We start from the raw sequence: 25,583 nt of genomic DNA, 5'->3' as shown, positions 1-25,583 counted from the left end.
GGAAAAGTATCACCTCTGTCTGTGCCAGATAAACACAGCGCCATACATGTTTAGAACCGTAAGAGGCAATCCATCTTCAGAATGGGTTCGACAATGTGCCACTCTTGTCGGACGCAGTAATAATCCTTGCATTTTATACAGCGCCTCATCACATCGTCGAGACGTCTCAAAGCGCTTCACGGAACACACCGTAATTTGTAGCGACTGTGTACTTTGTGGGTGAAGCACAAATGGTTCAGTCACAATAAAATGATTAAAAAAAAATTATAAGAAATGATCAGTGAAGAATCTCCCGAACGTCGGCAGCTCTTCCACTGACACACAGGAGGCGTCTGCGGGGAGAGAGCTGCGCGTGCGCGAGTGAGTCTTTCCGGGTCAGAGGGGAGGACAGCCTTGGTGCGCGGCGCCCGGAATGGCGGCGGCCTGGGACTGACACAGAGAGGACAAGGCCCCGGAGAGCGGGCGGAGGAGCAGGACCGCGCTTCAATACCAGAGCCGCCGCCTCGGCAAGGTACCGACGTTGCTTATAATAGTTCGCACAAGTCCGTGAAACGACACCCTTTAGCCAGAGGAGGGTCTCTCTTTGAGGGGTGGGTGGGGGTGGGGAGGGATGAGTTTCCAAACAACACTTTACCCCCATCTGAATAAAATCACGACAGCGTTAAATCGGGATGTGTGTTGAGGAATACCTTTCTGAGTGAAATGCTAACGAGCGTACACCAAAGTCTTGAATGTGACACTCCTGTTTCGAAATACACTCTCAGTGCTCTCGCCCCTGACCTGTCATTTCGGAGTTGTTCCTTTGTGGGGATCTAAGGTCGTGGTGATTCATTCACCTGCTCCGGAGTCTGAACCCCATTTATGCCCTTGGGTTTGCACTGTGCTTCTTATGGTTAAGTGTTGGGAATCAAGGCACGGTATTAAACTACAGCAGTCGCTGAAGAAAGTTATTGAAGGAGGAACAAGGTGCAGGGATGCCTTGAAGTGCAGCTATCAGGAGGGAGGAAAACTTGACAGTGGCTGAATGTAGCCTGAATTATTATGCAGGGTCAGCTTGTCAAGGGGAGCGCGATTGTTCATGAACAAATCGTAGAAATGAATAGTCATTTGGGCGAGGGTTATGATTAATTGAACTTTAATAAAACAAATACTGTAATCAAACTTGCCTGGGCATCTATTGCTCATTCCATTATTAACAAGAACAAATGTCACCAAGTGGTAGGAGGGTGGCCGAAGGCCAGTCGAAGAGGAGGGTCTTGAGACGTGTCTTCAAGGAGGCAAGGGAAGGAGCAAGTAAAGGGACTGCGGATAGAATTCCAGAAGGTGGGGGTAGAGAGGCTGAAGACCCACCGCAGATGGTGGGTCGGCGGGGGACGTGGAGCAGGCCGAAGCCCGCTGAGCGGAGGGAGCGGACGGGCCGATATTGCGTTAGCAGGTCACCGAGATAGGAAGGAGCAAGGCCCTGGAGGGCTTTGAAGATGAGGAGAAGGATTATCTTCTGGGGGATGGGGAGCCAGTGAAGCAGGGCGAGGATGGGGGTGATAGGGTCATGGAACCTGGTGCGGATGAGTACACGAGCTGCAGAGTTCTGGATGATCTGCAGCTGTGGAGGGAACAGTTGGGAAAGCCGACAGACAGGGAGTTGGGGTAGTCGAGCCTAGATGTGACAAATGCATGGATGAGGGTCTCGGCCTGAGGGGCGAGGCAGTGGCGGAGCCAGGAGATGTTGCGGAGGTGGGGAAGGCAGAATGGCACGGATGTGGGGTAGAAAGGACAGTTGAGGGACAAACAAGACGTCAAGGTTCTGGTCTAGCTCAATGAGGTGGACGGTGCGTCCCTGGATGGTGATACTGCCAGCGCCTGAGGTGTGGAGGTGCTGACGGGAGCCAATCAGGAGGGCCTCATTCTTGCTGAAGTTCAACTGGAGAAAATTAACTCTCATCAAGGACTTACTGTCTGACAGACATTCCGTCAGGACAGCAGTAATCCTGAAGTCGAGGGTGGAGGCAGAGATAGAGTTCGGTATCATCTGCATACATGTGGAAATTGACCCCATGTCTGCGGATGATATCGCCAAGAGGGAGCATGTCGATATTGAAGAGGACAGAGCCCTGAGGACCGCTGCATGAGACCATGCGGTGGTTAGAGGAGAAGCCGATTGTGGAGACAAAGTGGAGGCCGTGGGAAAGGTAGGATTTGAACCGGTCAAGGATAGAACTGTGAAGGTTGAGGTGAGAGGAGAGGTGGTGGGGGAGGATGGAGTGGTTGGAAGAGCAGAGGCAGCCGAGCGGATCCCCTCGATTTTGGTCTTGAGGAAGTCCAGCATCTCCTCGGAGTTGGAGTTGGAGAAGAGGATGGGCAAAGCATGAGAGGGTGGCCGGAGGAGCCAGTTATGGTGGAGAAGAGGAGCCTGGGTTTTCCTTGACCTCCAAGATTATCTTGGAGTGGAATATGATTTGGCAGAGCAAAATATCTTTTCTCTGTGTTTTTCTGTATATGTTTGATAGATTTTGCAGAATCAAGTACTTATGTTTATCAAAATTCCATGTGGAATTCTGGAGGCATTACCACATCAGCCAAAACGTGGTGTAAAAGTACCTTACTATTTTTAATGTGTTTTGGGGGAAATAATGTTCGCTGATGCAGGATATTAAGTTCCATAGCTCATTATTGCATCCTTTTTTAAAATTCTTATATTGAGCGGGAACATTAAAGTGTTGTGCACACCTGCATTGAGCACTGAATTCATTGGTTTAAATGAACACTGCATTTTGTGTCATAATGTAAGATTGTTTCACAAAACTGACTTTGTTGTGCATCATTGTGGTTTTTTAAATGAAATATCGCCCTTTAAGCAAGGGAAGGTGTTCTGAACATGCTCATATTTAGTCACTCTACTGATTGTTAATTACCTGTTTTTTTCACTTGATGGATGTGAGCCGATTCCTGCTGAGCTGCTAGTAAGACGCAGTCTTACTAAACCAAAAAAACCCCCCAAAAAACAAAAAATAATAAATTGGTCATTTTCAACCTATGACTGTTTGTGGGACATTGCTGTGCGCAATTGGCTGCCGCGTTCGCCCACAAATATACAGTCAATTCACTTTAAAGTGTGTTCTGTGAAGCGCTTTGGGAGGTCCTCCCGACGTGAAAAGCGCTATATCAAATGCAAGGATTATTATTATTATTAGTGAATGGGTGTGGCATTCACCTGCAGAATTGTGAAAACACAGAGCAAGTTGACCTGTGGTATTCTGCTCCTCCTACTGTCAGTACAGAGCAACATTGACTTTGGAAGAAAGGCTTTAGGAGAAAGTATGCCTTCTTGGGTGGGAAAAGATGTGATCTCCCTGTTTGTGCAATGGAAATTGACCAGAACTCCCCATTCCTTTCAATGGAATCTGCAGACTTCTCAATTCTCTCCACCTACTCCAACTCCAGTTGCACCCTTCCCATGTGATATTTTTCCTCTAATTCACTAACGCAATACATCTTCAAAAGACCGCAGTAAAATCATACAAACAGAGAATGGTGTCTCAAGATCTCATTGACTAAATGCAATGTGTGGTGTAGTATTGAATCATACAGACCGAAAAGCTGTTAAGCTCACAAATGTTTGTACGGTAACCAATTCAATAATATTTAATAGTACTGTATATAAATACTAATAATCCTTGCATTTTATATAGCACCCTATCACATCATCAAAACATCACTGATTCACAGGATTTTATTGTATAGTATAGTGACTGCATTTATAAATTAACCAAAGCAGATTCTACAGCTTGTGTTTTCTCTATAATGAAATTAAATAAGGATTAATCTAATGAGTGATTTATGCTGGAAACTGTAGATGTTGGGTCAGGCTCAGCTGAGTGGAGAGTGGACTGACAATCATGAACCAGTACATCAGAGAGAGGCATAACCTTTGGGAGAGGAGCGAATAATTGTGTAGAAGGGAGTTTATGAAACAGCCAGATCTTGCACGTAGCCTTCCCCAAGGGATGGAGTGTTGCCAATCACAAATTGGTTGTCTCCAGATCTCTGAGAAAATGACAGTGATATTCACAACACGTTAAAGCATTTGTGACAGGTTTTGACATTGAGACTGAAGCACTGAAATGTTACTATGAATGTAGTAACATTCACTGGTCTGACATAGTATATCCAAAAAGTGGACCGTCAGCATAATAGAATTGTAGAAACTACTACAGTTCCTGCTTCATTGCTGTAGACTGGGCTCTTTATTGCAGATACCAGTTTTGTTCTTTAATATGTTGCCTCTATCTACTTCTTGCTTTCCCTCCCCTCACTTTCAGTGTGGATGGATGGATTGGTTGGGGTGTGTGGTGAAGAGAGAAAGAAGGGTAAAGAAAATGCATAAACGGGGTAGGTGGACCCTGATGCAATCGCGGCTGCATTCTTAAGTGCTTAAACAACAGCATAACACTTGGAAATCTTACCTTGTGTTGGATTGTTTTATTATTTAACTTGGCAGCTCTGATAACAGTGCATTTATTGTTCAGCTGTCAGAAGTTGAAGACCATTAGAGAGAAGCAAAGAAAACAGAATTATTGTTCTCCAGTGATCCTTACAAATACTGCAGTCCGCAACTTATTGATGAGTTCTGCATAACGTTATGCAGTTATTTTCACACTGGTCAATTGCACGTTTCTCCATTCTTATTTTGGAGTTTTCACATTCTGGCTTTTCTTTATTATTAGGATGGCTCTCAACAAATCTATGCATCCAAGGAACAGATACAAAGATAAGCCTCCGGATTTTGCATACTTGGCTTCAAAATACCTGGAATTCAAGCAACACATACATACAAACTTGGCTGGAAAAGTCAGGTAAGTTTAATACATGTTTTAATGTTTGACAAAATATGCCATTAAATATTTGCTGTACTTGCTGGCGTGACGGATGTGTTCTCAGGTTGAATTTATTCCTTAGTGGGCTGATTTTTTTTCCTCTTTTTTCAATGTGGCTACTTCTTTTGTAAGACTATGTTGTAAAATAAAAGATTGTTCTGTTGCCAGAACTAAGGGCTATAAGGGAGGGCATTATATAACTGAATCATAGGTTCCAGGATCTTTCATGAAATAAAGCTAAATACTGTAACATCAAGTTCATAGTTTGAAAAAAGGATCACTATACCCTTTAAAATCATTGTTCTCAACTATAATTTATTGCTCAACTCCAGCAGTAAAGTAGTGGTTCTCAGTATTAATTATTTCTGTTGTGTCATCTTTGTGTTTGCTGATTTTGTTTTCTCGCTCTTCAATTTGTGAGATACTTCAATTATGTCTGACAGCTCAAGTAGAAGACTGGTTGAGATTCTCATGTGACTGGCCTCTAAATATTGGACAAACTTGGGTGCAGAGCCCGTGCAAAATAAAATCTTGGAAAAGCTTTGCTAGCTGCTTTATCAGCTTTAATCCAAAAGTTTGCATTGTGCTTCTTAAAATCAATAATTTAAAATATTGATCAATGTAAACAATTTATAATTTGCGCACTGGTTTCCTTTCATTTATGTGTAAGATGGTTCTCCCCCTCAGTACTGCTTTAAGAGTTGACGAATCCTATAGGGATATTATCTATTTTTCATGATTTAAAACTTGTTGAAGCCTTAAGTGCTAATTTGTATCATTAGGCTGGGACATAGCACTGACACTGACTGAGATTAATTGTTTACACTAGAATTCACAGGATTGCCAAAGGAGCCCAGTTTAATGCTTATATACAATGTTAATTTACCTCCCTTGTACTGTAGGGATTTGTAACTCCACCCAGTCAGTTCACTTCACAATGTTGTCGAGAGCATAATGTATGATCATAATTTTGTCAATTTCTAAGTAAAACAATAATAATTTGGTCACTCAAACCACAACTGTTTGGGGGACACTGCTGTTGTTTGTTGGTTGTTGCGTTTCGCCCACAAGGTATGCAGTCAATTCACTTTACAGTATACTCTGTGAAGCACTTTGAGATGTCTCAAAGATGTGATGAGGCGCTATATCAAATGCAAGAATTATTATTATCAGACTCCATATGGTTTGGAAGAGGAAACAAGTAGTATTGCAGTGGATACAATGCTGCTTCTTTGTTTCAGTGCGTATCCCGTATGTAAATGCGAGGAGTTCTGAGTCATAAATAATAATAATCCTTGCATTTGATATAGCGCTTTTCACGTTGGGAGGACGTCCCAAAGCGCTTCACAGAACACACTGTAAAGTGAATTGACTGTATATTTGTGGGCGAACGCGGCAGCCAATTAATTGCACACAGCAATGTCCCACAAACAGTCGTAGATTGAAAATGACCAATTTACTATTGTTTCTGGTTTTGGAGGGATTATTATTAGGCTCTGTGTGGAGTAAGGAAACTTGTCCAAGGTTTCGCCCTCTGCCTGGGATTGAACTCAGGTCTCTCGCTTGCAAAGCGAGTGCTCTAACCACTGAGCTACAGGAGTCCACATAGAAACAGGCTAATCAACCCCTCAAGCCTGTTCCGCCATTTTATAAGAACATGGCTGATCTATAACTCAAGTCCGGTTACCTGCCCTTGCCTCATATTTGACACCCTGACCCACCAAATATCTGTTTAACATAGTCACATAGATCAGGTAGATTCCTGGTTCAAATCCTGGTCTTTCAATGGTGCAGCAGGTGAGAGGTGAAAGATCAGCCAGGGTCTTCACTTACAATTGCTATCTAGTAATGTCTGCGTTTCTGTCTTGTGATGCTTGCTGGAAAGTGGAATTATGTAAATGTTGGATGAGGATATTATCTCTAATGTCCGACCACGCGGGCGTGCGCACACACACGCACATATAAACACACACATATACACAAATACACAACACACATACAAATAGCCAGTCAAATAGTCAAATAGCCTACCAACACTCAGTGGCTGGGCTCATCCTAAAGCACAGCCACTTGGGCGAGGAACTGACGTACCATTCCATTTTGAGTCATTGCCCTTTGGAGAGAATTGAACAAACTTGGAAGGAAAACAAATGCTGATTTCAAGCATGAGAAGGCCCTCAAGAATCATCAGTAAAAGCTGTTGCAGTAAATAATCCTGAAAGATCTTTGCCCATTCTGAATATCATGGTTCATCATGGAAGTAAAAATCTAAATGCAAGTTCCTATGCCAATCGGTGAAGGTTTTTTGCCACTGGCAGTGAGATAGCATGAAGCAATCTCCTAGGCTTTACTTGTGCCCAGAAAACAGATCAGCTGTAATTTGACATTTGATGCTCAATATCTAATTCACCCAAATTATGAGTCTTTGTATGGACCCATTGGTTTGTTTGGAAGCATGCCAGTGCAATTTCATAGTGGATTCTGTAGCGAATTCTGACTGGCATATATATTCCTCTTTGCTTATTGTATCACACGCCTTTCTGCCTGGCAGGAGTCTTGTGTTTCCATTGATGTTTAATGTTTCAAAAAATGAATGTTGTTTAAAATGGAGCTGTTCCATGAAGAGCATGTTACTAAATAAAACGGTTCCAATAAACAAGCCATCTGTATTCAATACAGTGGGTCTAGTTGAGCATCAGGTCCCTGTATAACTGGGCCATTCTATCACTTGTAATTCTGGCATAACCATTTTGCCATTTTTCCTATTTAACAACAACAAAATTACATTTTTATAGCGCCTATTCAGTAAGCATTTTTCCGTTCGCTCTTTAGTATTTATGATTTAAAATGAACTGTTCATTATTGTCATTCATTTTTGACTGACTATAATTGAATATGGAAAACTCTGCCCATATATTGTAAATGTCCAGGAATTTTTTTTAAAAAAGTAAGAACGTGCATGATAGAAAAAAGACTTCTGGAGTCTATTTGGCCCATCTCAAAGAATAACAACAACAGCAACTTGTAATTTATAGCGCGCCCTTCATGCAGACAGTGTCTTGGAGTGCTTAAAGAATGAAATAAAAATATTCTAGGTAAAATACATGGTGCAGTAAAACCTCATTACAAATTGATATCTTGGTTGCAAGACAAATGTCCTTAACAAGAAGTCTATTGTAGTTATCATTCATAGAATTTCAAGCCCCTAGCCCTATACTGTGATTATTGCAAAAGCAATATTTGAATATACAGGTGGAATTTGAAGAAGTTCATCTCAGAGTTCTCTTATTCCTGCCATCTATTACAAAGTGAACAAAGTTTTGTAATAGAAGTACATTTCAGAAACACTTATCAATATTTAAGTTCCATGTGCCACTGAAATTGTATTCTTCACGTTGGCAGGGTTTGGGGGGAAGGGGGTGGAAGTGGAGTTGAGGGGCATAAATTTGCAAACTGGCCCTTCCTACAATTTAATGGATCAAAAATGTTGAATTCCTTGTCCATAGTGTCATTTTGATATTTTAAAAAATTATATTAGGGTAGAGGGGGATTCAGTAACTACGGTTAAGTCTCCCAACAGGGATCCAGTTATCTTGTTGCACTTTGTTGAGAAAATAATTTGTTCATCAAAGCTGCATATTTTGTTGAGCCTACAACAGTTGTACATCCTTTGGTTCTGTGCCCTGTCATTCCTATTATTTTCTCCCTTGTTTCTACTTTGAATGTGATTTTCATTCCAGTTTCAGAGCAGCGTTGCAGGGAATTTTGATTCTAGAATTTCTTTAATGTTTTAGCGAAAAAAAACTATTGAATCTTATGGTTACAAAACATGTTGGTTGACTTGCGTAGTGCAACCACGAGGAAGGGAGTAGGAGATAGATTCCGTGTCCCATATTAGATTTCTCATCTTACTGGAACCATTTTAGGGCACTACTTGAATGGGTCATTGTTCTATCCACACACAGTAGAAATGAACCTACTGCCCTGAGGTGTTGAGCTAAAATTGTTCTTCAAAACATTTTCCATTTTCCCTCCTTAGTATCAGAAGCCCTCGTGGTGCCATGGATTCTCATCCAAAATTGTTGTTGTTACCTATGACGAAACAGTAAGCACTGGGAGGTCTTTTGCCATGAAGGAAGACATCATATTCAATTTGATCCTGTCCCAACACCCAGACTTGTACTTTCCAACAAGTCGGTCACTATATAGAAATCAGATGACAATATGGGGCTTATGTATCTATCAGGAAGATTTGGCTTATAAAAGAGCAGGTGTGATGGGGTGATCCAAATGGCTGCATTGGCTGTTATTCCTGCTGACTGTGGGAATGTGCTTGGTTTCTATTTTACCTCCAGAAGACCATTCAATTTTAATAATCAGTTGCTGAAGGTACTCCTGCCATTCTGTGGTATCCTGTCATCACACCATCTCATTGGCATATTAATGCTTTGGACCTAAGCACTGCGTGCAGTCTTCAGATCAAAGACCATTTCAAAAATAAATAAAAATTCTGTAAGGGACCTAGATTTTAATAAAGGCAGCAAATTTTAATGTAGAGAACTCCTGATCTTTAAAGGCGTTCATGATTTGAGATATATTGCAGTGCTGGCAAGTGCTCTCTTGTGAAGTTCATGGTCGGGATTAAATATTCACAAAAATGCTGGGCTTAAGTAGAATTTGTGTGCTTTGCACGAGTGAAGAGAATGTGGTATTTCACGCACACAAAAGGTTTATTATTAGCAGGCAAAACAGGAACATTTCCCATCCTACTTGTAAATAAGAAATGAGTAGTAGCTTGGTCAGTTTGTATAAAGTTTTAAAAACTTTAAAAGCTCTTTGTGTATTCAACACTGACATCTGCTACTGCTTTCACAAGTTAATTTTCCTCCTTTTACCTTGACACATAAATGAGAGGTGTAGAAACTGAACTACAACATAAATAAATGCTACAATTGGAGTTACCTTTATTACTGTGATGAACTTTATTGCTGGCTGTCAATTATTCTGTTTAATGTTTTAGAGGCAGCTTGAAAGTAGATACTTTAGATGTCATTCTCTCCCTCCTGTTTCCTGCTGTGATGATGATCTGCATTCGTACAGCAGACAAGCACCATGGATGTTAGGCACCATTCCTCATGCACAATGTCACAGGAATGGAATCTAATAATGACACATCAGAGGGATGTTGTACACAGAATGTCTGCTTTTGGGCTGCCTCTCAAGCAAGGTAATAAAGAGTGATTGAGTGACACTGGAAGGTGTCTCTCATATAACATTTTGGAATGAATGAACGTTCAGCAGAATATTTTTCACCTTCAACAAAATTCCCCCAGCTGGAATATGTTTTTTTTCTAAATAGAGTGTGCCAGGTATGGAGTGTTGTCTGGAAGGGTTGGAGGTTATTGCACTTTTATGTCAGAACTCCCAAAAGGGTCTTAGCTCTCGCATATCTCACCTTTTGAAAGATTCATTTGAAAGAATGATTAGATCGTTATTTGGGAAGGACAAGTTTGCAGGGCTATGGGGAGAGAGCGGGGGAGGGGGATTGATTTGGATAGCTCTTTTCAAAGAGCCAGCACAGACACGATGGGCCGAATGGCCTCCTTCTGTGCTGTATAATTCTATGATTCTAAGCATTCGTCACCTAATTCTGTAATGGAAAACCACATATCTTGGCAGTGATTATATGTCTGACTTACTCAGTTTACCCTGTAAAGATGGTTGCTGTGTACTTGTAAATAACTCTCGTTTGCAGCCTTGTTGTTTATTCATTGTTTAGGAGATATTCATTCCTTGTAACCTCAGCAGCAGAGGTGGATATTTCTTTATTATTCCAACAGCATAGATTGTCAGTTTTACTGATATAAAATCATTTTGTGCTGAGTGCATTAAATGTAATGATTCAGCCCTTCTAGCTCTCACAATCTACAGTTTATTTTACAATGCAAGTGTTGTATTATCTTGTGGTAAGACCTTCTTTCACAGAACGTATGGCTGTGCTGCTATATGTAATGAATTTTAGAGCTTTTCTGTGATAATTTCATTATTGAATGGTGATAAAAATAGATCAAAACTCTGGGGTTCATACAGTTCTTCATCTTGAATCAAACCAAGGATACAAAATACGCAGGCACTACCCTTTACGGTAAATCCTGTGAAGTGCTTTAAAGTGTCCTCCTGATGTGAAAGATGCTTTTTCAAGTATAAGTGCTGGGATTATTTTTTAAGACTTGTTATGCACAATCCTATAGGAAGGCAACTTATGGGAAAGCTTCAGGCACTGGGGAATCTGATGTTGGGATGTCCCCCACTCCCCTGGGTTCTGCCTCCACCCATGGTATGTCTCAGTGAGAACTGCGGGTTGATAGTACTCGTGGACCTATATCCCATCAATCCATAATCTGTTGGGGCTCCAATTTATGATCTGCTGTTGGAGGCTCGTCCTTTGGAATTGGCTGGTCAGTTTACTTCATTTCAATATTTTACTTATTCACATGCATAAATTTTTCTACCTTGCTGCAAATTTGATTCATGCATAATTAATAAGACACTTACAGTTTGAAGAGTTTGCTTTCTGTTCCATGCACATTTTTCATGCCTAAAATGAGCTTATTTCTAATGAATATTATAAATATATAAAAGAGCTGACAGCAGTACATAAATAGGAAGCGGGTCTCTTCTGTTTACTCTTTAGAAGTTGGGAAATCTTTTGTATTTTCTTGTGTTCTAGAAATAGTTCAATATCTGTAAAACCAATTAGTTACAAGACTTTCTTCCCCTAATGAGATAGGTTTTGAAATGTGGGGGTATTAGGCAACGGGAACCATCCTTAAACAAACGTGTACATAGTTTGTATAGTTTGTTTTGATGAAAGTGCCGATTAATAGTTTTGTGGGATGGGAATAAGACAGAATTGAGAAACACTTGGGACCTCGAGGAGGCTTTCCTACAATTTGGAATCTGATTGTTGCCTTTATTTACACTGTCTGGTCGTGTCATGTCAGCACAAGGCTTCTCTCCAATTTGGGGTGCATAGAAATGTTTCTTTCTGCCACAGGATAGAGGCTTACTTTATTTACAGGTAGCTCCTGTTACCTAATATCCCTGCATTTCCAAACCTATTTCATTAGGGCAAAACAATCTTATATCTGTTCAATGAAATTGAGAAAAGATAAAGCACATTTAATTTTAAAGTGGATGCATCAAGTACTGCCAAGTCAGGTATGGAACACGCAGAGCAAAGCTTGTTCCACTTTTGTCCAATAATATGCCTCGGGATCAACTGTCGAAAAGTCTGTTTGTTTGAGTATAACATTTTCCAATTCCCATCCATCCTTGGCCTCTTGAGTGAGATTGCCAATTTGTGCCACATTAAAGACAGTTTTTTTGCTGTGAGCCCATGCCCATTAAGAAATTGTTTGAAACTGCCCCAATAAATTTCACACAGCACCCATCAACTAGCATACCTAGCAGACTTTCATCCATCATTCTGAGCTAGACTTCAGCCCAAGTATCAGAGGTAAAAGGCCAGTTTCTAATTCACAGTGTCACTCACTCCTGTAGCTCTTTGAGGTTACGAGACTGGCTCTTGATTGTTTGCTAACTGGAATTTTAGCTACTGCATCATTGATTGGATTTCAGTAATAACCATGAAGGATGAAACTTCCATTTACCCTGTAAAGAGGTATAGATATTGCTCTCACCTCAGCTTAAAAACATTACGTGTTAAAAAGTGAGAAGTGCCTCCACCCAACAGCAACAGTGATGACATCTGTATATTCGAACCTGTCTCTTTATTAATAATTGGCAGTTATACCCACTAACATGTTAACCTTGCAACAAATATTTTGCTTCCACTGCATAAAGTCCTTCTATAGCTAACTGACTGACTGTCATCAAGCCTTCAGCAGATTGATCTGGCATCATTAAGGAACACAGCATGGCTAATGTCAACTATGCAATAAAAATTCAAACCGTCAAGATGACTGTGGGTTAACCTATTACAGGGTGTGCAGGGAATTCAGTGAGACTGAAAATCGGGTTCATATAAATTTGAGTAGAACTTGTTCAGTCTTATTGTCAATCCCTTTGTATGTGTGTGCATTTGGTGGGGTGCTCTTTTGAAGTTGACTTTAACGCACATTTTAGAGAGAGAGAAGAGAGAGCTTCACCCTGACTTTGAGTGTGCTCTGTATATGACCTGAGAACATTTAATTCTGAAATCATCAGTAGTAAATGTGGAAAGAGTACAGTATTTGTTTCTAACATTACTCATCTTTATGAGCCCCCTAAGTATTAATTTGGAATTGTACTTCATAAAAAATCATGTTTAACCCTTAAATTAATTTAAATTAAATTAATTTATTTAACAGATAATTCTTAATTATGTTCTTTAAGACCCCATATTTGTTTCTTCTGAGCGCAATCGTTTTTTTTGAAAAAAAACAATCCACTAAATCATCTTCAGACTCTATTACATATTTAAGTGTCTTTGGAATTTTAATTTCCTTTTGGAAATTGGCATTGGCAATGAATTAAGATTGACATACTTACAAATATTGTAAGCTTTTAAGCCTCTCAGTTTATTATTGTGTTTTATAACATTACTCTATTAAAAATTGAATACAATTATATAACTTTCATGATTACTACTAACAGAGAAATTCTTAATTAGTTGCATTCCTGAATCATAGGATAGAAGTCTCTGTCAGCAAACTTTTCAACCTAACCGTTTAAAATGTTATCTTTCTTTGCATCTTCTGAAAGCATTTGACTCCCTCGTGCCAAGTTCAAAATGTTGATCATATTTCTAAAAATAACTTTCATAAAAATTTGCTTTCTTTGGCTTTTTTTTCTTCCAAAATAGTATCAGTTGGAACCAAAAGCATTTGATGGAAATACGCAGCAGGTCACAGTAAATCACTTCAAAACAGTAATACAATTGGGGTCAATTGTAAAATTGGGAATTTGTAAAGCAGATTAATTCAAAAGTGTTGGTTGCCTATTGGTTGCCTGATTTAACAACAGTGTTGGAGCATGAAGATCAAAATCAGCAGTGTTGGAGACTGCAAAACTGCCTCCCCTCTCCCCCAACACCAGTAATCAGGCTTCTATTAATCAATGCTGAAATCAGCTTTAGTGACTAAAAATCTAAGGCACATATTTCACCCCAATCTCAGCCGTTACAGGTGTGTTTGTGACTGGCTACTGGATGTTTCTTCCACCATTTGATAGGAAGACATTACCATGTTTTAATAATTAATTGGCCTTGATTGTATGGGGGAAGGGACTTCAACCTTCTTCAGCTACTTTATACAGATTATTCACTGTCCTTGATTGTACAGGAGGAATGTGAGCCTTCTTTCTCAACTTTATGAAGCATAAGCAGTGGGAATCAGTTCAAAAATCAAAATTAGTGGCTTTCTATCTCTCTGTGTCTTATCTATTGGAGCTTTTGCTTAGAAGGACAGTGTGTACAGTGTTTCTAGTGCTTTGTACGATTTGGTGAGTAAGTGGTTGCTTCATAAAAATAGTTCTGTGTCAGAATTGAAGAAGAAGGGTGGTTGGCACGACGCAAGTGAAACTTGCAGGAATATATTATCTGTTTGCTTATCCATTTCGGGGATGGGTCAATTATATAATTAAATAAATCATTAAGTTATGTCATTAAAATAAATAAAATAACAATTTGGTCACTCAATCCATGACTGTTTGTGGGACACGGCTCACAATTGGCTGCTGGGTTTCGCCCACAAATATACAGTCAATTCACTTCACAGTATACCCTGTGAAGCGCTTTGAGATGTCTAGAAGATTATTATTATCTCTTTCCACCCAGGGTTTAATTTTTTTAAAAAAATATATGATTCAAAGGACCATTTCAGTAATCGTGATTACTCACTACCTACAGTAATATTTTGAAATTTACAAGATGTTAAATCTGAGAAAATTCAACACAGGGAATGATTTCCTGAAATCATTGTACTTTGGGAATGGAAACTGTTATTTTTGATTGTATTACTAGAAACTTGCAAGCATGCAATTAATTTTGTGCAAATCAGACTTTGGATCCCTTCCATCCAGTATGGAAATTGCACTCTGACTGAAACCTTTACGTTGTAGCACCCACTTTAAATCCTGTTCTTGTATTTGCTCAGGTTTGACATTTCCACCATTGTTTCTATGGTTTAAATTTATTCTTCATAGAAATTACCGAGATTAAATTTTGACTGACCTATTTTTGTGCTACAATAGAGAGCCGAGCATCCACTAATTGGCCCAATCCCGAAGTGGATAAGGAAACACAAAATACAAATTGGATACATTGCTAACTAAAATATTATTCCATCAGGAGTTACACTGTCACACAATCACACATTGCGCCAGCGCTATTCCTTTGTTACTATCTATACCAATCTCAGAATTTCTTTCTCTAATGCTTTATTTTGCACTCGTATTGCCTTTCTCTCTCTCTCGCTCTCTGAGTCTCTCACTTTGTATCTCTCTCTCTCTGTGTGACTTGCTATATCTTTCTCTGAATAACCCTACACTGTACAAAAATATAAACATTCACCTTTGTACTATTGATTTTAAAAAAAAAGTTGTGCACAAATTTGTGTGCCCAGCGTGAGGTTACTAGGCTGGCCCAGTGTGAGGAAATTGTGAACCTAGTAATCATGCACGCAACTTCACCCAAATACACAATTGTGGAGGGTTTTTATTTGCCATACCCGACAGTGCCACATCCACTTCAGCATAAGTGGACATTCCAGAGCTCCCTCTGACTTCTCTGCTGCCTTCGACACCGTTGACCACTCTATCCTCATCCACCGCCTCTCTTCTCACCTCAACCTTCGCGGCTCTGTCCTTGACTGGTTCAGATCGTACCTCTCACACCACCTCCACTTCATCGCCTCCAGCCCCCGCAGCATCTCGTGTGGCGTTCCTCAGGTCTCTATGCTTGGCCCCTCCTCTTCAATTTCTATATGCTCCTTCTTGGTGACATCATCCAAAGACATGGGGTCAACTTCCACATGTATGTGGATGACACCCAACTGTAACCCCCTCCTCTATCCTTGACTCCAAGACCAAAACAGTACCCGTTGCCTTCGTTCCTCCGGGTCTGGCCTCCTCCTCATCCCCCGAGTCCTCCGCTCCACCCTCGGCAGCCGTGCCTTCAGCCACTGTGCCCCGGATGGCGCTATATAAATCCAAGTTGTTGTTGTTGTCCTGACAGAATGTCTGTCAGACATCAAGTCCTGGATGAGAGCTAATTTTCTTCAGACATAGGCTCTCCTGATTGACTCCTCCTCACCTCAGGCACTGACAGCATCACCATCCATGGTTGCACACTCCACCTTACTAAGCCAGTCCAGGAGCTTGGGTCACCCTCCCGATGTGAAAGGCGCTATACAAGTATAATTTTGTTATTGTTGTTGATATGCGGATATTTGGCATGTGGATAAATGGTGTTCTACTGTATTTTTCTTGTAAATATTTGATTTTTATCAAAGCTTCTTCCAACATAAATCTCTTAACCTTTTCCAGTTGTGTTGTATTTTGTAAATAACAACAACAACTTGCATTTATATAGCGCCCTTCACGCGGGGTAGCATCCCAGAGCGCTTGATAAATAAAATTAATATTCTAGATGATACTCATGGAGAGGAATTTTTATGGGGTACATTTTAAGCTGACAATTTCCATGTCAAAAAATCTATGTGTTGCTTAGTTTCTTTATTTACTGCTATAGGGAACAAGTGTGCACAGATGGGACCAATCTATAATGGATTCTGCTTAGGGATTTGGGCTGACGATGCAGTGACACTTATGGTTTATTATTATAAATAGTGTTGGAATTGCTATGAGTATCATTATTGCACTTGCAAGTATATATTTACTACAGCAGGCATCAGGACTCCTAAATACTGATGCTAATACCTTCAGCAGTGATGACAGACTGTAATGCATATCATCAACAGTAGAAAGATTCCTGCTGAAAATACTGACTTGGTGGTAAAGAAACAAAGATGTTGCATTTTTATAGCACTTATAAAATCAAAACATCTCAAAGCACTTCACAGTAATTACTGCCAGACGTAGTAAATGTTTTTTGTAGGCATATGTATGAGCCATTTTGCACATAGTAAAGTCCCTCAAACAGTCACAAGGTGAATGATCAATTAATCTGGAGGAATGTTTGGCCTTGACACCTTTTTTGAATAGTGTCGTGGAATGTTTAATAAGCAGGCCCGAAAAGCTACTCTGTGGTAATGCGTCCAGAAGTAAATTCATAGTTAGTTAAGACACGGGGAGCTTGAAATGTAGACTCAATTAAATTGTAGTTTGTTTGCATCTCATTTGAAAATTGCTCCGCTACTGTTAAGCACTATGAAACACTAGTGGAGAGCGTTATATAAGTGCACGTTGTTGTTGTTTATAATAATCCTTGCTTAATAATAATCCTTGCATTTAATGCAGCACCTTTCATGTCAGGATTATGTCTCATAGCAATCAACAAGATTTTACTGCAATGTGTGGGCAAACAAAACAGCCAATTTACACACAGCAATCAATGCCTCACAAACAATTTTATCTGGGGAATTATTAGTCCGGATAATGGGAGAAACTCCCTTCTCTTTTTGAATGGTGCCATGAGATCTTTAACTCCCCACAGATGGGAGATGGGACCTCAGTTTAATGTCTCATCCGAAGGACAACTTCTCCATCAATGCAGCGCAATTCCAGCATTCAAGTGTCAGTCATTTGCGTTCAGATCCCAACATCGAGCTTGAACACACAACTTTGTGACTTGGAAGGATGACTGCCACCAGCTGAACTAAGCAGGCACCTTTATTTCATTGAAAAAGGTAGCAATATGTTGGCAAAAATTAACTGGGTTTCTATGTGATGTTTCTAAATCACATTTGTATTTTAACATAAAACATTGCCTCATAGTAAGCCAGTTTGTGTTGTGGTAAACTTCCTGGCACATGTATAGGTGATGTTCTCTTGTGTCAGCAATGATTCTTACTGTCGGAACTCTGATATTGTTTTACTGCTAAGCTATGTTGGATATGCAAGTTTTTCATACAAACAGGAGTTATTGTGTGCATGCAGTAGATCGGGTTTCGTGACCTGATTGTGAATGGATTTTGAGTGGGAGCTCTGTTCACAGGAAGAAAGAGCTTGCCTGTTAGTTCATTAAGGCAGCCCCATTAGTGTTGGAACACTTTGTTGAAAATAGCGTTGGAGAACCAGTGTCCTTACCAATGTGCAGTACCCTGGAATGATCAAACACAGGTTTGTTGCGTGTGATTTCCAACAGTTGTTGAAGCCCATTGGCCAGTGCACAGATGTTATGTTCTTTCATATTTTCTGAAGGCCAATTGCAGTGAGGTATTGCAGAGGCCTAGGAACCCAAAAAGAGAAGCTTTAGACTGATTTGTTTTCATGTGAAGTGGCACTAAGAGTGCTGTAATTGGCCTCAGTGACCTCGGTTGGGGATAAGGTGAGGAAAATTAGTTCCTGTTCCTAGTAGCTAACCAGTGATCTCTGCTGGAGGGTGTGTGTGTGTGTGTGTGAGAGAGAAAGAGAGATGTATCAGATGGATTCCGCTGGGATGCTCACTCAGTTAAGTAGCCTATCCTACACTGGTGTCAAGGCTTTTAGATGAATAATGGATACTTGAACGAGTTACTGGAGGGTGGTGTGGAACCCAATAGAGAGGGGGGGAAAAGTCAAAAAAGCCTTCAGGAAGGGAAAGAAATGTGAAGAAAAAATTGATGAAGCAAAAAACTCATTTAAATATTAATAGTTTTGACCTATTTTAACACATTCTCCTTCTGTGCCACGCATTATTTCTCTCACTTTGTTTTTTTATTGGCCCCTGGATATTGTTGCTTTGAACAGTTCTGCCACACTAAATATTACAGTCACTTTTAGAAGTTACACAAATCTCCGAATTCAGTATATTTCAGAAAGAAAGCAGATTATACATGTTGTCTAATGATGCTACAAGTCTTTTGTTCTCAATAACCTTCACAAATAATGCAGAAAGACAATTTGTGAATCTTAGAACTTTGATGACGTGGTATCCCGTGTTACGATTCCTTCTGTTGCAATCACTTCTAGTTATCCTGGGCATATCTGGTACATGACCCTAGACCATTGAGCAAGCTGAATGAGCTTCATGGCATTTTAATCCCCTCCTTTATCATTTTCTTGCGCTTGCCTATGTCTTGCCATGCTAGCAAGCTGGTAGAATGGCTCATGTCAGGAAAAATAAATTGATACCTGTTGACCTGCCCAAATAAATTGTTTGAACAGAGAAATGAAAACTGTGGAAAGTATGTGTTTTTCTTATTTACTGTTAAGCAAATAACAATAATCTGAAAGTGAGGGATATATAGAGGACAATTGTGCCAAAGGTTTAACCAAAAAGAAGTATTAATAAAGCTGGGTTATTGCGCTAGTGTCATAGGGCAGTGTAATATGACTGATTATTTATAGAGATCTCATCACCACATTTCTCTAATTGCTATCATTTGTAAGGATAAGCTCAGTGTATGGTTCGCTGCTGTTTACTTTAATGACTTATGCTAATTAAGAAAAATTGTTGATTTTAAAAAATTAATAAACAGCATGCCAACCTCATTCATCAAATTGGTTTTGACTTATTTTGTGATTCATGGGAAAACATTACTTAACCATCCATTGGAAGCAGACATTAACTAGTGCTCTGTTATTACTCTGTTAGCAACAGGGCTTTTGGTCATAAGATTTATAAATTTTAAGAGCGGGTGTGAAAGGATTAATTATAGTCCATGGAGGGAGATGGTTGTGGAAGAATGGCTTGGGTCATGTCTGCTCCAGAGAAGTGTGATTTGTGTTTGCCGTTCACAGCATCTGTTCAGAAAGTCTGCTGACTTAACCAGCTAAAGGCAGGCGGAGATATGAGAGTAGAAGGCAGCAGAAGGAGAAAGATGGAATAACAAACCCAGAAACCACTGGTGCTTTGAATTTGCACAAAGCAATTCTCATTAACACTGAGCTCCTTCAATTTGAATCATTTGCTCTCCTGGACTGGCTTTTTTTTGGAGCTTTTATTACGTTGAGTGATCTTTGTATACTATTTACGCCTTTAAAATCCTATCATTCTGCAAACGTTGTAGATTTCTATTGCTCAGTTAGCAAAAAAAGTGTCGTGCAATTTCCAAAATGGTTGGCTGTGAATTCTCTGTATCAATTCTCCTAATATTCAGTCTTTATTTTTTAGCTTATTTTTCTCCCCTCTTGTTCTGAAGGCACTCGGTCTTTCCGGGATATCGTTCTACTGCTATAATAATAATAATAATAATAATAATCGTTGCATTTGATAGGCGCAGATGCTCCGAGACAGACTAGTTGTAGTGCTCCAACTGAGATCAGCTAACTCAGAGTAGATCAGGAATTAAGGCTGCAGCTGTCTGTTTTGTATGGCTTAGTGATGCACTGTGAAGGGCGCCTTTACCTACCAGGCCATTGGGATCCCAAGATTGAACATTTTGTATTGGGGCAGAAATGCAACTGGATATTTTCCATTGGGTTAATGATTGCCAGCTGTTTCTGTGCTGTAGACAGTATGGTTCATCCCTCAAATGGATGTTAATTCTGAACAACATTATGAGCATTGATTTCTTGTTGTGATTGAAAACTTCCAATAATTTGCGCTCTGAGACACTATCCCGCGTGAAGGGATATATTTGTCCAGCACCTTGGGATGTTCTCCTGACATGAACTCTAACAGTGTAATGTTATTGTATAGCTGTGGCTTTTGTTTCCTTGCAATAAGAAGTGATGTTAAGGAATATTGTGCTTATTTTGCCCATCAAGAGAAAGATAGCACAAACATTCACGAATGTCCTACTATCACCTAGCACAGTTACATCTGTTACAAGAATACTGCTTCATTTTGGCTCTGCAAATCTCATGTTGCTGGAAGGAAAACGTGAGCATCCTCTGAGAACAAAGCAAAAATTGTCCAACAAATTCAGTGAGTGTGACAGTTGGTCCTGGAACTGACCCTTATGACTTTGTGATGGGGAGTTCGGAGTTCTGCTGCTGTGCTGATCTGGAAATGGCCTTTGACCTGATGTTTTAATTACGAGCTATAAAAATCAGTTGCGAACCACAGCATTTAATCTTGTACAGTTGAGCTTTCAGATACAATCTTTGTGTCGTGCTTTGCTGACTTAAATTGCCCTCTGTACTGAACTTTCATCAGTCAAGTGTAGCAGTGAACAGTTCCATTAATACCGATATTGAACATGGGTATTTTTTACATTATGCCGATGAATATAATTTGTATTCATGAAAAGCCACCTTTCATATAAGATAATACTAGACTAGCTTTGAACTCTACTGGTTTGTTGTCCATTACGAATGGCTACAGTTCATGAATGAGTGAATGCAAAACCTACACTAGTAAACCTGTCAGCAAAAATATTTTGAGAGTCGTGGTTGGATATTTGCTGTAATTGCTATTGTTAGACACTATTCTGCCTAAAGAGAGATAAGGGGAATGCAAGTTGGTGTAGTCTGCTACGTTCCCATGTAAACACCTAATTCAAATAGATGCAATAACTGTTTCAATGGGTCTTCCCAACAGCATATCACGCAGAACACGTCCTTCGATGGCAACAACAATCCAATGGACACAGATAATCAGGCACCCACTTTACTGGAGCATTTTAGAGCATCTTCTAACTTTCTACTATACAGATACGCGGTGGCCTTGTTAGAACATGCGATTGAGTGTGGGTTTGCTTGAAGTGCAGTATACTATGCACCCACCCTCTATAGGAAGTGAGGTGCAGTCAGATTCTGGAGCTAACCAGCCAGCTTCCTGCTCTAAAAGATGTCTGACGTCAGGGACCACCGCTGACACAACTTACTGCGTGCTATAGTATATGCAGGAAGTGCTGCTGATGTCATATATAAACTGTAATATAAAGTGGATTCATTATTTCCTTAAGTCTTTGTTAAGGCTGTTTGCTCGATAAGAATGCCACAAAAGTCACAGAAAGAGGAAACAAAAATACTCATTGTCTAATGAAAACTTGTATTTTGTTCTTGTCGTCTCTACACGGTAACTGAGTAGGAATAGCATTCCAAACTTGCATTCCTAAGAAGAAATGTAACGTTCAGTTATTCCAGAACAGAATAGTTGTTTTCCTTGCTGCAAAATTGTTGCATACTCAAAGAGAAAAGAAAATTTAAAATGAAGGCAGGAATCCACAGCAGGTCAGTCAGCTATTTAAAGAAGAATCGAACATAAAATTCCAATTTATGTTAACTTTTGGGATGCCACCCTCCACCAAATCTTCACACAGCATTCATTTATCTTTGTCTGCTAGGTCCTGGGGTGCATTTTCAAGATTTTCTCTCTTTATTTTCAGATTTACTGTTTCACCCACAAAATATACAGTCATTTCACTTTACAGTATATTCCGTGAAGCGCTTTGAGATGTCTAGAAGACGTGAAAAGTGCTATATCAAATACAAGGATTATTATTATTATTACGGCATTCACACTTTGCTTCTATATATCTCCATCCTGAAATATAATGCCACTGATTGCACAACAATGTCAAGCTTTGAAAGGAGGCATCAACAGTTGCATTTCTGGACAAGTAAATGAATCCCAGAAAGTTGGTCACTGAAGATAAGCTATCACAACTTATCTTCATCCCTGTTCTCACAATAAAATCTGCTTGCTGCCATCGTTAAGGAGAACAAGAGATTCTGAACAGTTTCACAAATGAACAGTGGCTACAGTAGACATTTTAATTCTGACAAATCCCATTTCCATAAAATGTAAAGGACAATACAGTGATCCTCATGCCTGATAATAACCCCAGCTCCCAAAGGTTTGCAGTTCTGCAGCATTTGTCTGAAATATCTTCGCTTTTTTTTCAGAACTGTGTAGTGGTATGACTGCTAACCATGTAATAATGTATTCTTAACAGTTGCTATTGGAATTACTGGAATGTTGCTGTTAGGATTGATATTACATATTACATCTGAATAACTCAAAACAAGAATCAACCCAGGAATCTTCCTGTCCTGGTTATATAGCTAATTCTGTACTTACCCACTGTGGCATAGAGAGTCAGACCCTGAAGGGAGAATGTTTTAATGTAAGGAGAGAGGAGTATATTTTTAAAAGTCATTTTGGTTTCTTAGCACTGTGTTCAAATCTTGTTAGTTATTTTAGCCGCTTCCAGATTTTTGTTATCATTGGTCTGCAGCTTTCTTTAGTCTTGTTCCAATGTCCGTGGCACAATGCAGATCATAGTTACTTTGATCCCATGTTCAGATTCTGTCAAGCATACAAACACCTCACAACTTAACTGTGATTCCCATTTCCACGAAAGAACAATTTTCAAATGCGATCTTCGTGCCATTGTCACTCTTGAGATTTGGGAGCTTTCTCTTGTCATGTTTTGCCAAAGATTATCCATGTGTCACAATGACGTTTCAAAAGTATCATTCATTGCTGTTTGCTCTTTGTGAAAGCTATGGAAATGTGCTGTTGAATGGATTTTGAATATTGTGTTGGGGTGGAAGTAAAATGTCAATGAAAAACTCCCGACTGTGTATTTGGTCTTTGAGACGGGCATCAGGAAATGTCTTCTGTTTGAGAACTAATTTCTATAGAGCGAATATAATAGGATTCAAAACCTAATAAATTCTATCTCTTGAGATCAGCAGTTACCAAATGAGTGAGTGATTCTTTCTGACAAGGTTAGAATTACACTACAAAAAGGATCACCAAATGAACTGAACAAGGGCAACCTGGTAGTGCAGTGTGAAGAATGTTTGTTGCATGACCCAGTGGCCTTGGATTTGAATCGAATGGCAGCCACAGTCGTCGGGATCTTCATCAGTTCTCACCCATGTTGATGGGGTAGAATGGCCTGTGATAAACTGTTCACATTTTGAAGCGGAACGACTGGAAGGAATCTGTGGAAGAGTGCACCAGCAGCAGTTTGCAGAATGGAAATTGGAGCAAGAAATATTAATTATTAAAAGTAATTAATAGTCAAGATTATCTTCTTTACAGAAAATGTGTTCATTATCAAGTTAATTAATCTCACATTAATTTCTTAAATCTGCAGTTTCTGCTGTGAGAGATTACCTAAAACGATCCATCCTTTTGTGTTTCTTTCTGTCTGTCTCTGTCTGCCTGTCTCTCTCTCTCTCTCTCTTTCTCTCGTGCTGTGTTTTTTCTTCCAATTTTATTTCCTTCCTCTCGAGGGAGGGGGTTTGATTATTTTTTCCCTCTATTGGTTATAAAATTCCAGCTCCTGCCACCTGGCTCACCCAAATTGTTTTTTTTAGACTTTATAGCCGGGGCCATAACATTATTCGGCTTGCTCCTGCCCTCAACAACAACTTGCATTTATAGAGCGCCCCTCACTCCGGGCGGCGTCTCAACAACAACAACAACTTGAATTTATATAGCACCCTCCACGCTGGACGGCGTCTCAGAGCGCTTAACCCAATATCACCCCCATGCATTATCCACGCAAGTTCTTTCTTAGCAGGAATAATGATTGAGTAACTCTCACTTGACTTGTTTTCTCTCTTCCTCCTCCCTTGCCCAGGGGAGTTGAGGCAAATACACCATTGCCTCAGCTGACATCAGCTAACATGGCAAAAGAACGTGTAGATTTGAACTGGAGATGTTGCTGTGATTTCTTGACAACTGATTTTAGAAATGCTAATAATTAAAAATCCAGGTTAAGTACTGAAGTCCGCACTATTTATTAAGTTACAGTTCTTTCAGAATTCACTAAGGTAAATTTCCTATCAATCCAGAAATCACTAGCAAAGATTTTAAATGTACCGTGTTTTTATCAAAATTCTGTAATGAAATGTCTTCTGTTTTTATCTTTTGCAAAGCTTTGATTCGTTAGCTACAATGCATTGCTGTTGTCACCTTGGAGCCTAGTGATATTTTTACAGGGCTTTGTGTCTGCCAGCAGCACAGATGTCTGATTCGCATATCGAATATCACCGAATTTGCCACCCGGTTGCACGCTAAACTAATAATTAGTCTCGTCTAAAGTTTGTGCACATCTGCCTCTAACAAGATGGATTAGTTCACCTTTTAATTATTCCGGGTGATGGAGAGCAAAACGAAAGGGGAGCGATCACCTCACCTTCCTTCCTCAAACAAGCATGTGGTGTTGATGGCCACTGTGATGGTATGTTGCAGTCCGTCCGGACTGCCCCACCCTTTTGACAGTGGCATTCTTGTTCTGCAGAAGAAAAAAAAATTACAAAAAAAATGAAAATGTCCCTATGTGAGATGCTTGTTTTGTAGTAAAGCAACCTTCTCCATCTTTTTAAATGCAAGATTTGTATTCAGACTAAACTTTGAGGGTTAATGTTTGCAAAGCTATAGCTGTGACGCCTTTTAGGCCCTGAGATATTGATAATATCTGAAATACAGAAATATCAGTGTAAATGTTAATCCAACCTATCGTACTTGTATGTGATTGAAATTGCCTATTAATAATAAAGTGAAGCAATGTAATAAAAATTGAATAAAGTGTTTTACAGTCCAGATAGTTTGATTATATAAATGTGTGGAGCCCTACGAGCTGTGTAGGGTGCTGCTGTTATGAGAAATGTGTTTTTAGTTAGAATGTTGCTTGAAAT

The 25,583-nt window shown here is 39.7% G+C and overlaps 1 protein-coding gene across 1 annotated transcript in view; it reads left to right on the top strand.

Annotated features, from left to right (window-relative positions):
- Positions 1-368: 368 nt before the first annotated feature.
- mettl16 (methyltransferase 16, N6-methyladenosin) overlaps positions 369-25,583 on the top strand; it is a 50,918-nt gene continuing 25,703 nt past the window's right edge. Inside the window, exons 1-2 of the mRNA XM_007900710.2 lie at positions 369-511; positions 4,725-4,853. Of these exons, the coding sequence (XP_007898901.1) occupies positions 4,726-4,853 (128 nt within the window). The 5' untranslated portion in view covers positions 369-511; position 4,725. The remainder of the gene's footprint in view (positions 512-4,724; positions 4,854-25,583) is intronic.

This window comes from Callorhinchus milii, unplaced genomic scaffold (genome assembly GCF_018977255.1).
Source record: "Callorhinchus milii isolate IMCB2004 unplaced genomic scaffold, IMCB_Cmil_1.0 Scaffold10, whole genome shotgun sequence".
Lineage (NCBI taxonomy): Eukaryota > Metazoa > Chordata > Chondrichthyes > Chimaeriformes > Callorhinchidae > Callorhinchus > Callorhinchus milii.
The sequence above is the reverse complement of the archived record's forward strand: the minus strand, read 5'-3'. Positions and strand labels throughout refer to the sequence as shown.